The sequence below is a fragment of the Dromaius novaehollandiae genome, chromosome W, assembly GCF_036370855.1.
Source record: "Dromaius novaehollandiae isolate bDroNov1 chromosome W, bDroNov1.hap1, whole genome shotgun sequence".
In the NCBI taxonomy this organism is placed as follows: domain Eukaryota; kingdom Metazoa; phylum Chordata; class Aves; order Casuariiformes; family Dromaiidae; genus Dromaius; species Dromaius novaehollandiae.
Genome location: NC_088130.1, coordinates 42144398 through 42158523, shown reverse-complemented (window position 1 = coordinate 42158523; position 14126 = coordinate 42144398). Strand labels below are relative to the sequence as shown.

Genomic DNA, 14126 nt, shown 5'->3' with positions numbered 1-14126 from the left:
TCATGTCACATTGAGTGGGATGTGGTAATTACTCTGACCAATGAAAGAGTTTTTCACTAAATATCATGTAAGTACCACTTTCCAGATGTCTATAAAATTACGATTTGTCTCTTTGCAAGCATACAATTTACTTTTAAAGGCTGCCAGGATAATATTTAAAAGACAGAAAGCCCTAAGTAGTACTCTGTAGTTCAAATCCAGCAGTTCTTGACATTAATGACCACAGAGCTATTTTGAAATATTGGCTAGTTTAGTGGAGCAGTGGATGGTCAAGATACTGCAGTTTGAGTTCTAACCACACATACCCCAAATGCAACGTTGAAAAAGGTTTTCTGGTCTCTACCAGAAATTCCTCACTACTAGACTAGAAGATGGTGTGATGTAGGAATTTTTTTTAAGACAAAAGATTCCCGAAGCTATTGCATTCCCAGCTTTTCCTTGTCATTTACTTTTCAAAACCTGGCAACAAGCTATTTCTCCTTACAGTCCTGATCTTTAGTTGCTTGCGCACACACAAAATTCTGACTGGACAGTAAAAGCATCAAGGAGAAAAATGAGTCACAGTTTAAACACCTAGTAGAAATACTGGGTTGTTGGCTGCTAGATAGGTCGAAGAGAGACTTTTGTTTTCTCTAAAGAAAAAAATATGAAGCAATTGTAATTTATTTCAATTATCCAGATGTGTGGTAGAAGTTGCACTTTTCATACTGAAAATGCACTACTATATTTGCAGATGTTCACTAATCACCTTTCACAATTACTGTAGGAAAGAGTAAAACTACATTTAACCGTCATCTGTTTTAACAGTAATTTTATTCTATTACCTTCAAGGGGCTATGCCCAGAAATTGGCAAGCAATTGTACCATTCAGTGCAGAATGAAGCACGTTCCCTACATTCATGAGTTTACAACAGCAACTACTTCACATTACTAAACCCAGAGGATGGTTTGCTTAAATACAAGAAAAGCATTTTAGTTGTATGGATTAGCGTCACAGTGGTTAAGAAGACGACACAGTGTCGCAGCAGGATAAGACTGGCCTTTATGTAGGTGGGACAGCAGGGAAAAGGCACAAATACAAGAGTAGAAAGGGAATGGGAGGACAGATTTCTTACCAGAACAAAGTCTCTAATAGAAAAACAGGATCGGAACTGTGGAGCATTAAAAACTACCAAAATCTGAAATCTGTTGTGAAAGAAAAGTTTTATATACTCTTATTTACACGTGCTTATACATAATCTATATACATCTCCAGAACAGAATACTACATGCAGTGGTAGACAAGGAAAATTACTGTAATTACTGTATTTTATATAGAGAGGAATACAGGCAGTGACTACCAGCAAGTGCACACATTTTAGGAGTATTAAGAAATAAGCAGTCTTTCAGGAGAAGACAATACATCACAGCCATTTTACATGTTCTGATAATTCCAGAAGGTCTATAAATATCTTTAAACAGGATACCAGTGGGGCTTCTAGGACTGTTAGCATTTATGTTTCACTTTATGTATTTTGTTAGAATTAAGATTATAGGTAGTTTTTAAAGCTTGGAAATGTTTGCTTTCCCACAAGGCAAGCAAAAAGAAAAAGCAATTATGCAAAAGCGTATTCTTTCAAATGCAGAAGCAATTTCAGATCTTTCTAGATTGACAGCAAAATACAAAAAGAGGTAACAAATTAGTTCCAGGTATTTTGATGTTGCATGATTATGTTTTGCTCCCACCTGAAATAATTCTGAGTAGCACTGATCCATCTTAGGGGCAGCATTCAATAAAGAAATATATTCAGCCCTGTCCATAAGTATATAACTTCTGGTCTTCCCAAAGGAGAAAGAGAAAATACAGCTACTGTAAACTTTTAAAGAACGTTTCTGGGCAGTAAAGAACAAGGTAGCTTTGATTTTAACATAAAAGCTTTTCTAAATATAGTCAGTCCCCTTTTTTGCAATAAGAACAGAGCAACATAAAGAGGTTTGGTGGGAGAGTAATTATGTAAAAATATTACAATTCAATTTGACAAGTGTAAGAATTTCAACTACATTACTTCATTGTTGCACAAAGCATAGAGTACGTGGGACTAAGAATTTAAGTGCAGAAGTCCACAGATCATACTAGATAAAGTGTAATTAATTCTAAATGGCAGACGAACTCCAGAGAACATGGAAGGACAATCATAATCACCTAAATTAAGTAGTACCTCGGTTAATGTAGGACATTTAGTTTTCATAGGTGTCCAAACAGAGAAGAAAATACACATTCAACATTGATGCAACTGATGTGTCAGAAACAAATGAACTGCTACAATATTATTTTCCTTCAGTTAGAAGCAAGTCTTGTGTTCAGAGTACGTGTTCAATCAGACAGAAGCAAGAACTACTCAATACCGTCATTAAGATGATGGGAACTGGAGATCTAACCGCAGATGGAGAAGCTGCCAAGATAACAATAAATTCTTTTGTGAGGCTATGTGTGTGAAATCAGAAGTTTTCCTAAGAACTTGGTTCACTGGGACCCCAAACCTGAAAAAACAGACTGTTTCTCCTACTCTAATTTCAGCTTCACTTGAACTACAAAAACTGAATCCAAAACAAAAACAAGTGGCAGAAAATACAGATAGGAGTCCTTATATGCATATGCACAGTTAACATGAAGTCTCTGAAAGAAGCTCAACTACTTTACCACTCAAGATAGTGAACATTGTACCAGTTAAGTGATGTTTTCAAGTTTGGCCTCAAAAACATTTCATCAAAAACCATGTCAGTAAAAAAATACATATAAATTATCATTCTAAAGGAAATATTTTTGAAAACCCAAAATAATATTAACTTGCCTTTTCTGTGTTTTTTCATTCCTTGTTCCTTCCGCTAACAGTCTTAAGTACTGGTCAGTATATGAGATTCTAAAATAGACCTTTCTTGAGAATCTTGGTTATTGTGAAAGAACACTAAAAACTATGGAAAGTTTAAAGTATTAAAGTCAAAATGGAAGGATGTGACCTTCTCAGATGTTAGGCACAACATATTCTAGCATATGCAGGCATATTCACCTATAACTTCCTTTTATGAAGCTTAAAAAGTAAAATAATTCTTATGCAGACGTAGTGCCTCCATAAGAAACTGTCACAACTCGTACAGCATTCAATTCCTTTGCAGATTTAATATACTAAAAGCTGAACAGCTATTTCTACAAATACAAGCCCTTTAGGTTTTGCAGGATTGGTTCATTAGTACCAAGTACATCATATGTTGTCATCAGTGATAAAGCTAAACTATACCAGTATGGCACACATTTTTGCTTACATTCATTAGCTTGATCCAATCTGCTGTAGCTAATACGCTACTAAATCAGAGCTGTGGTAAGCAGGGAGACTCATCTCACAGAGAGTTTCCATTTCACAAGCATCATACAGAGAATTCGCTCAATACAGTTAAGATAGGTCTACTTAATTTCTCTGCAGAGCAATCAGAACTGTACCGGCTACAGTGGAAATGCGCCAAGACTGCGTCCAACCTCTTGAATTACAGGAAAGTCGCCAGGCATCCGTTTCTAGGGGGTGTCACGGTGCATCCAAGTAAGACAAGAAATGAGGAAGAAAACATTTAAACAAAAGCACATTTCCTTAAACTGGAGTGGGAAACTTAGCAATTAAATGCAAATGTTGTGTTTATTAGCAGCAATCTATAAATATAGGTGAAACAGAGAAGAAATTAATTTAAACACACCCTGGGAAAAAAAAAACAGATGTTCTAGAGGAAAGTAATAAAATCTACTGAAGATGGAAAAAAATATTTATTTTAAGTAGTCAAGATTTGCTTCTAGGAGCTGAAATACAGCTGTAGTTTGATCTACTCCTATGCCATCTTTTCTTAAGAAGGGAAACGTCCAATTTATAAGAACTGGAAGTAGAAAAATGGGTTCAAGCTGATAATGATAATAAAAGAAGAGATTTTTTTTTTTTTCCAGAACTGGGATAATTTTTACTGTCAAGGCCAAGAATTGCAATACTGTAGAGGAATACAGGATATACAATCTCGTAGATGATTATTGTCTTCAAATCCCAACACAATTCTGGGATTAATAAACTAAAAGCTGGATAGCTATTTCTACAAATTTAAACCCATTATGTTTTTCATTAACACTAATATTTTTAGTTAATACACTCTCATGAGTTAAAGCTAGTCCACCCTAGTATGTGATGCACACTTTAGCATATGTTCATTACATACTTTACTTACCCTGCATAAACATACAATGTGGCAAGGAACATGAGGATATTGCCACAGTTATCTTGATCACAGTCATCCAGCTTGTTTAATCAAGACAAACAAACCCTTTTTGTAACTCAAGTCTGGTTTGAAAACTCTTGTATTTTTGGAATCTGCAAGTCCCTCTTGGACATTTGCCTGTATGGATCTGTTGAGCCAGGCAGGTATTTCCTAAGAGGAAGATTGGAGGAAAGAAGTCCGTGTTACTTACACTCAGTGGCTGAGGACAAGCTGTAATTGAAAGAGTATGCAAATCCCTTTGATGTAGGGCAATATTATTTGCAAACTTCAAATGAGTATTATTGCCTTCAGCAAAAACCCAGTCACACTAGTGAGGCCACATAACAGACATTTACATTTACATGCAACAATGCAGATTCACAGAGCGGAGACTAGAGAGAACGCGCAGAGAGACCCAGGTGATGTTCATCAGCCTTTGACACTCCTGTATTAAGTATGACTCCAGTTTTGTTCAAAGTACACCTTCTGGTCTTTCAGGACATCAGGAGACCACTTTCCTTGAGAGTTCTAATTGTAACTAAATCTGACTAAACTGACTCCTCATTTGTCTTGTGTTTGGCTGGCTTCAACTCCCAGCCATTAATTTTTATTTCATTAATCTCTTCCTCCAAGAGATTAAAGTGTTTCTTAGTCTAGTATTTTTATTTTTGCACATTTAGACTAGTTCTTCCTTGATAGGTTAGAGTAAAACCAACTTGCCAATTGCACACGCTGAGCCTCCAGCCTCTTCTCCACCTGCCTAGCAACGTCGAGCTCTGTAACACGACCCAGGCTCAAGGCAGTAATTTACCTTAACAGCCGCAATGCGTTGCCAGGCTGGACTTCCTAAGCTGCAGAGTGAGTGCCTGTGCCTGCTGTTCGATGCTCAGCACACGCTGCGGCAATGCCTGGCACCAATCCTGCCCAAGCGCCTGGCAGTTGCAGAAGGGTGTTCCTGCCCATCTTCTCTCCGCGACCCCAGGAAACCAGCCCAGCCACACACACGACACCCTCGCGGGAGAGGCCGAGGGAGCCACACGCAGCGTCTCCCATCGGGTCCTTTCCCCATTCCAACAAGGGGCAGTGTTCCCTTCTCCCAGCCCTTTTGATGGAAACCTCAGAAGGGAAAGTGTCTGCAGATGCTTTTCTGGCCTATCTGAGGGGGTGAGAGCTGGTTTCTCAGCAAGTGAAGTTCAGACCACTGTCAAAGGGAGACGAGCTGGGTGTTCGTAGTCTTAATAGGCCTTTCCCGCACCAGGAGACCAACTGGAAATCTGCCAGAGAAAACATCAAAGAAGCAAGCCAGGGGAGTAGAGTGGGAGCAGATCTTCTTTTTAGCACTTTACTTGAGCCTTAAACTTGGATTAATCTTCTCCTGGTACCTGATGCAATGCCCAGAACCGCCACTGAGAAAAATGGGAAATCTGGGTGTACAGTGAGCAGGCATTTAAAGTGCAGGGGTCTGGACAAGGACATGTCTTACAAACAAAAATTTTTTTGTAACATTTCTGCAGCACAACAGGTATAAAACACCTGGCCCGATCTCCCTTACAGGGTAGGGAGGTTTCCTTTACATCGAAAGGAATGGAAACTTGAGCCAGAGAGAGGACTGAAAAGAGAGCAAGGACAAGGGATGGCACTGAGTTTTGCCCTATTCAGACTGAAAAAGACATTGAGAGACCTTCCAGGTAGATGAGACTAAAGTCCGTTTCAAATGAAAAGGTGCCAGGCTTTCTAATTCTCTCAGCATTCCCTTAGCTTCTTGTGTTATGTACCGCATCCACTAGAACTCCTGGGATTAAGTGGCTGATTAAATTGGAATGTAATTTTTGATAAATATGAGAGCGAGTCTGAAGCCATCAGGATTAGAGCGTGAATAATAAGGGCTCAAAAATCAGATGGGAAATAACGCCCAGGGTGAGGTACAGTACTGCATTTGCAGTACCAAAGATGCTATTTTGTTCTAAACTGGAAACAGCTTTCCTAACTTCTTCCCTTTAAATTAAGGCCAAAGTTGAAAATTTACCTCTAAAGAAAACATACAATCACTAACAAAAGTCTTGAAGTAACCTTTATCAACACTTTTTCCTAATAAAATGCTTTCAAAAACAAAGAGAACAACATGGGTATGCTTAGGATTTTTTTTGAAATTAAAATATATTTCAGAACAAAATATCCAGTAAAACAGCAGTTGTAGAAAACTATACAAAGAAACGGCTATCAATTCTTCCATTTTAATACGTAAAAAAGTGTCAATATAAAGATATGAAAAATGATGTAAAAAGAAATTTTCCTTATCTATGAGAACATTTGCACATGCAAACCTACTTATCCCAAGATATATTACACAAATTTTTACAGAATCTCTAGAAAGCATATCTATCAACAACACATTTTACCTTGCCTTATAGAAGATCCTTTATTGGTACTTGAATTGGGAATTAATTTTGTTCTACTTAATCTCTGAGTTCACAATCAGCTTCAATTAGGTAATCTTAAAACTGTCCTAAACAAAAGTCCTGTTCCTTGCTCACAAAGAAAAACCATTTTTCTTTTAGGCCCACAGATTCCCGCTAAGATGATCCAAAAAAGTATGCAGAGCACACCAGTCTTTGGCAATACTAGTGCACCTAATCCTGCATCTCTATTCCTTTAAGATCATATATAAATTCATTGTATCATCTCTACAAGGGTGCATTAAAAACAAAAACAAACAATGAAGACGAAAAACCCACCGTGCTATCCTTGCTTAAATAGAAACTTACTTTGTACCTCTTGTTAAGTAAAATTCTCAATAATTTCTCACATACAGCAGACCATATGAAGATGCAAATAGTCTTATTAAACTCATTTCTGATTTGTCAAAACTACTCAAAATAATTAAGTACTTTACCCAAACCCCAGCCAGTAACATCACTCAACTCTTTTTTGATATTGTAAGGCCTATATATAAAGTCTGAAATTGTTACAGCACTTGTGTGCACATTTTTGACATGGTATTTAGAACTGCTTTCTCTGGTAGACAATAATGCAATACTTGCAAATAGAAAAGTATGCATATGTAAGAGGACTGGCTGTGCACTGTCTAATAAAGGCAGAATGTTAACACAGATTTTCTAAATTCACCTGGTAACCTCATTATATTGATTTAAAATTAGATCTGTATGCAAAACCTACCAGAAATACACAGTATCTAAGTAAGTGACAAAGTGATTAAGAAAGTAATTGTTTTCCCCACAGGAAATTCTGAGAGTAAATAAATATTTAAAAAAACACATTTCTATTTAAAAAAATATAAAACAGTATCCCCATAGTCAAGGCAATGCTAAACTTTTACATTCCAATTCATAACTTTATCATAGTCCTGAATTCGTTGTTTTATGTGAGAAAGCTTATTCTTCAGGTATTCACAACGCTCCTTTTTCTCCAGAAATGCAGGATCCTGCCAAAAATACAAACCCCCCTTATATTAATGTTCATGCTTTCAGTTTCTTCCAACAATAGCTCATTATCAATGATGCCATTGATTACAGACAGCATGTAAATATCGTCATTCTTCAAAAACACTCTTTTTCCTTGGCAACTTCTTACATCCAGCCTTTTCCGTTTCCCCTTCTTTCATGAAGGGCTGAAGAGAGAGGCTCTGCTTTAATATGCCTTAGTTACTTAGTAAACAGAGCAACTTTAACATAAATGTGTAAATACAAATAGGTGTGTTCTGGCATGTCAAATAAACCCCTTTCCCCAAAAAAAGCAATGACATTTAACTAACATGGATGAAAAATTTGAAATCAATTTAAAAAACCCACATATTTGTAAAGTATTATGATTTTAGTGCAACAAAGGTACACATTTACTGCCTGCATTTAAAAACAACACAGCAAAATCTCTTGGACTACAGAGAGAATTAATTTTTGACAGTCCATGTAAGCTCCATGCCAAAAAGAAAATACATAACTTCTTTCCAAGGTCAATATTGTATCTTTTCTGTTATTAAAAAAAGCTGTGTTGGCTTTGTCAGTGAGTACAAATGAACTGGATGCCCAAAATAATCAATGGTAACTGATCTTCTGAAAGCAAAATGCTAGAGATGAGACATGCTCTCAGAAAATTAAAATATTTCCCCCCCCCAACTCTGTTTAACAGAATCATTATTCTCAAATGAGGTTATTGACATGATGAATAGAGTGTGTAGTATCCTAACTTTACCAGAGTTTAAAAGACAAATATACAAAGCTCTGTAATAGCTAAGCATACCCTAAGCTAGCATATTGTACCTAGTGTTAGAAGTCCTTTCTATTTACAGTCTCTTTGCTATTCATTAGATTCACTAGCAATGTAAAGCTGAAAACACTCACATTTTTTTTCTTCTTGTATTCTTGCAAAACTCTTGATATCCTTTCCTCTTCCTAGTAAGAGAGACCACACATTTTTAACCATATTAGTGCACTCCATTTCTTCATGTAAATTTTACTAAGTACTTGTTAAAAGTCAATTGCTCCTTTAATCAAATCCATTTTAATATATTTTTAACTGCTAGTTTTCTACTTGAGAAATAGCAAAAATACATTAACTGTAGCTCATACAAAACTTGAAAGCTGCTAACACACAAAAAAAGAAAAACCATATATACAGTTTAATCGCAACTTAGCATCCTCAGCTAAAGACTAAACAAGAAATAACAGACTTGGGGAAACTGTCTCTCCTACCAAGTCACTGCCAGCATTACGAGACATTGCCATAACTAAAGATAGTCAGAAACTGCCTAATAACATACCTGCTCTTCCATTTCACAGGTACTTACATGTATGCTTCCAGGAGTATAAGGCAGTTTTCTCATCAATGCATCCAGCTCATCAAACTTCTTTAATACAGCATGAACTTCCCCTGACAGTTCTTTATATTCAGCAAACTGATCATTGAATACCGCTTTGTATCGGTCTCGCATTTCATTTGTTTGAATTGCTGGGTATTTCCTTTAAAAAAATAAAAGTGTTTTTTAAGGACTAATATTAGAGACAGGACTTCAACAGACACACAAACCCTTGACTTTGGTACTGTATTTCTGTATTGTTTGTTAATCTCCCATAACCTGCTGAAATTTGCATGTATGTAAAGCACGGAAATCTACACCAAGTATTATACAAATTATTTTTATCATCTCATACTTCACCATAGAACAGCCTAGCCTTGCGGCTTTAAAATTAAGTATGTTATAGATTCAGGGACTAAAAGGACAAGAACTTGTCTGTATGGTCTTCTGTTCCTTCAGTAATTATTGTACATGCTACATTACAATAGTCTGCTTTAGCATTTGAGCTTTTTAATTTAAGATTCTTCATTTATATTACTGTTTCTATGCCATTGACACTAGCACCCATCCTCTCTAGTTTAACATTCACTTCAGTAAGATTCTGAGATCCATGCCACACAAAGAATGGCAGAGAAACCATGAAATGTATATATGAGAAACACTGAGTGAAAAACATGATTCAAATATTCTCCATTAAGTTTGTTTATCAAAGCTAAGTCACTTACGCTAAGTAGTCTGGCATCACTATAGGTTTAGGAATGTGGCCTGCAGGTATATGACCATTAAGTTGCTCAGGTTTCCCTTCCACTGATTTAAGCTGCCTGTAAGTGATCTCTTCTCTCGGTCTGTCGACACTTCCGTACTAAGTTTTAAAAGCAAAAAAAAGTTCTTAATAAAGTCAATTTTACTTCAAAAACAATATACATAAGCCACAAAGTATCTGACTAATTTGAAGACAGAGATACAGGGACTGAACAGCAGCACATCTTAATTATAATTAGAAAATTAGGAAGGTGTTACAGTAATGTTTCTCACACAATAACCATCTTAAATTTGTCCAAATAGCTGCTGCAGTGACAAATAAATACTTCTTGGAAATATCTGTCCTGTATGTCCTAAAAAAAGTAATTTAAGAAAGTTTCCTTGGGTTTCCGTCTAATCTGTGACTGCTGATGGACAGAAATCACTCAGTTCTCCCATGTCTCAGTTTTCCCTCATTCCCTGTTGCACAATTTCTCCCTGGACCCAGAAGTAACAACACATGGAGTCCTGCCACAGCTTATAAAAAAGAATCCTGATTCAGTACTGACGTGAGCAACTGAGAAAACAGTAGTAGGAAGTTCACAGTATCTAATGGGGAGGCATTTAAGATTGAAAGAAATGCATCATAAATTCTCTGAGAATCATCAACATCTGCTGTATTAAGATCCTGTGCAATCTTCATATTTTATGCACTTGCATCTTTGTGCAATGGAAGCACTACAATCCTCCTTCAGTATGACAGATTCTGGCATTTGCAGATATTTCAAAGCTCACAGAGTGGACTTTGGAGCAGTCTCAGAGAGACAGGAGCAAACTGTCAGCTCAATGAGTACCTATCACTGTGCTCCACTGCCTCTTCTCCAACTTAAACAGGCAGTCGGGAGGGTTTTTTTTGTTTTGTTTTGTTTTGTTTTTTTAAAAAAAGGAAAAGAAGAAAATCTCTTAAACCAACAGCACAAGAGATGCTCTGCTGTTATAGCCATGTCTGCGACACACTGTGATGAATGTTGCAGGACTTGTCATTCATTGAAAGAGGATAAGAGCACATACGGAGCCAGTCATCGGATTTGCTGACACTGTAAACTTAAAACCTAACCTAACTAGCAGCAACTTCTTTATTAGCTCCTTCTGAATCTCCTGGGTAGGGGAACATTGTCTGGACTGCACTAAAGAACTAAACCTGATCTCTTCCTAGCAGAATAAAAACTAGACCGGTCAATCAAAACAAAGAGTCACAAGAAAAAGAACAAGCATTTGGAAATACCAGTAATGAAACAAATGTAAATTGTTTCTTACCTTATTTTCTGGTAAAGACGACTGTGTTTTCATCTATCAAAAAAAAAAAAAAAAAAAAAAGCTGTAAGCTTTATTCTCAGCATAAGTAGTATGCAAAAGCACTGCCTCTTAAAACTTAAACTTTGTCAAAATCATGTTGTACAGATAATTATGCATGCATATTTAAGTATGAACAAATTTAGAATGAGAAATATTCTTCAGATCAGTAGATTTAAAACTGTTTAAGAATGGCAGGAAAAAAAAAACCAACACCCCAACCCAAAACAACAACAGGATCTCCCCTAGTAGCTGTAAGGAACAAATCGGATTAAATACTGCACCCAATCACTTTTATTACCGCACATTCCAGCATATATTAACTCACTGACACTCTGAGGCCCAAGTCATTGCTTAGAAAACATTTCAGTGCTCTAACGAGTAACTTGACCAGCAGCTATTTTGCACAACACTCTCTAGAGCCTAACCTGTATCGTAAAAGCCTTATCTGTAGAAATATTCTCAAATAACCGGAAGGAATAAAAGAACACCAAGAACAGCAGGGAAGCATGATGTAGCACCTTCTATGTAATTCCAGCAATTAGTTCATTTTTGCACAAATTTTAAAAATGCTTAAAAATTTTAATCATAGAACTGCAAATTACTTTTCAAAAGGGGAATCCCAGTTTTATGCCAGATACAGTGCTTAAGCTGTGTATATATAAGTTCTTCTTGATCAATCTGATCAATTTATCTCAAAAGCAGAATTTTAAGAAAATGCAAAAAGCTTAACAAGGAAGGAAGATAATAGATAGAAATATTTGTTCTTGGTGTTTTATACCAAACTCTTGATGTACCTCGTTCAATCACTAAAAGAACTTGTTAGAAAGAATCAAGATTCCCTCCCTCTTTCACTTTGGGAAAAAGGAGAGAGGCACTAGAGGTCAGCACAAATACTCTAATGAAAATGAACTTAGATTCATCTGGCTCCTGCCCCCTCCCCCCCCCCCCCCCAATTTCATATATGATAGTGACACAGTTCCTAGAGTTTAAGATTTTTTTTTAGTAATTAGGACAGGAAAAAAAAGAAAAGAAACCGATTGGCTAGATTTTGGTGTCTCAGATTTCCATTCGGTTGTTACTGTCATCTATAGTATCATGAGGAAAGTTAAAAAGACATAAAAAAAGTAGCTTGAAGTTTTGTATGCAACATAAAAATCACCATTTCTTCTTTTTATTGTCATTCACACTAGCACTTAACCTGCTGAAAGCACAGACTCCAAACGTGAGGTGGCTTTAAGCCCTACCCTGCTAAACAGCTGAACAGGCACATTGTTCACTCCTTCCTTTGTTTGGAAAATACATGCCAGGAAGCGGTTCATCAGCTGATGCAGGAAAAACACTGAGTATTACAAAGAGAACAGAACCAGGTCCTTACCGAAGTCAATTAGGAAAAAAAAAGAAAGAAAAAAGGGCAACAGGAGTTTACACCAGACATCTTAAGAGGCGTGTTTCACTCAGTGATCTGAAATCCGTTATTTAGACCAGTAAATATGGTGACTCAGGGGCTCTGGACGGCTGCAGGGAAGAGGTGTCTGATGGGACCCAGCCACGGCACGAGCGAGGGCTCCCAGCTGCTCCCTGTCGCACCATACGTGTTAGATGTAAGCGGTAGTTTATGACCCACCTCCTGTTCCAGCAGCTCTCGGTGCCTCCTGGCTGCTTCGTGTCTCCACAACTTCAGACAAACCATGGCGCTGATCAAGTAGACCAGCACTGCGACGAACAGGAAGATCATCGCGGCCGTCTGGCCTCCTTCCACCCGGCAAAACGACGCGTTGATCGGCGTCTTGAACAGTGCATAATAGCAGAGTCCCCCGCGATTAATATCGTTCACGTAGACGATGGCGGCCGCCATGTAGAGGAAGAACAAGGCCACGTTGATCCCGAACTCGGTCAGGGGCCACCAGTGCGAGTCCAGCAGGATGGTGCGGTAGTACATGGACATGCCGAGCACCAGCAGCGCCACGGTGACCACCCACGCGGCGCCCGCCGCCACCAGCACGAAGGGCGTCTTGGGCCCGCTGTACGAGTACCCGCCGTAGGCACTGCCCGCCCCGAGACCGTACGGCTGTGAGTACCCGAACATGTTGTACCACTCGTTGTCCTTGTGGACGTAGGCCGAGACGCAGGCGAACACGGCGGCGCCCAGCAGCAGCTCGGCGACGCAGAGGATGCGCAGCAGCCCGGCCCACGACTTCATGTAGCCGTACCGCAGCGCGTAGGCGGCCGCCGCCTCGCTGTAGGCGCGCGCGGAGCAGGCGCGGCGCTCGAGGGAGCCGCCGGCCTCGCCGGGCAGCATGGCCGCGCCTTCGGCCCGCGCCGCGCCGCCGCCGAGCCGCGAGGAGCCGGCGGCCGAGCCAGGCGGCGGCCGGGCGGCGGGCGAGGGCGGCGGGGAGCACTCGGCTCCCTCCGCGCCGTACTTGACGTCGGAGGCGGCGCTGTCCCAGTCGGAGCCGCCATGGCGCTTCCCCCTGAAGAAGTTCTTCCACGAGTCCGGGATGAACCGCCGCACCGGCTTCAGCTCGCCCTCGCCTCCGGGCCACGAGCCGGGGCCGCAGGGCGGCTGCAGCGGGAGCGGCGGCGGCGGGAAGGCGGCGGTGGGCGGCCGCGCTGCCGCCTCCCCCGAGCCCAGCGACTCCTCATCGGGCCGCCGCCGCCAGCCGCCGGCCGCCGCCGCGCTCCCCGACATGGGCGACGCCTCCCGGCCGAGCCGCCCCGGCCCGGTTCACCTGCGTCTGCGGGGGGGGGGGGGCAGGAAGGAGCCGCGGCTCCGAAGGGCGGCCGGCGCCGGGCGGACAACGAGCGGCGACTCCCGCCGGGAAGCTTTCGGCGCCCTCAGCCAGGCGCCTGCCCGCAGCGGGAAGCGCCCCCGCCGGGCGGTGCCCCGGGGCGGCCTCCGCCCGCCCGCCCTGCTCCGCCGCGGGCACCGCCGCGGCCCCGGCGCGCCCCG

The 14126-nt window shown here is 40.3% G+C and overlaps 1 protein-coding gene across 1 annotated transcript; it reads right to left on the bottom strand.

Annotated features, from left to right (window-relative positions):
* Positions 1-6323: 6323 nt before the first annotated feature.
* Positions 6324-14086, bottom strand: LOC112988722 (MARVEL domain-containing protein 2). Its single transcript, XM_026109402.2, has 6 exons — positions 12801-14086; positions 11138-11170; positions 9805-9941; positions 9071-9242; positions 8625-8675; positions 6324-7708 (listed from the first exon to the last, which is right to left on the bottom strand). The coding sequence occupies exons 1-6, from the start codon at positions 13863-13865 to the stop codon at positions 7592-7594; spliced, it is 1575 nt and encodes a 524-aa protein (XP_025965187.2). The 5' UTR covers positions 13866-14086; the 3' UTR covers positions 6324-7591.
* Between the last annotated feature and the right edge of the window lie 40 nt (positions 14087-14126).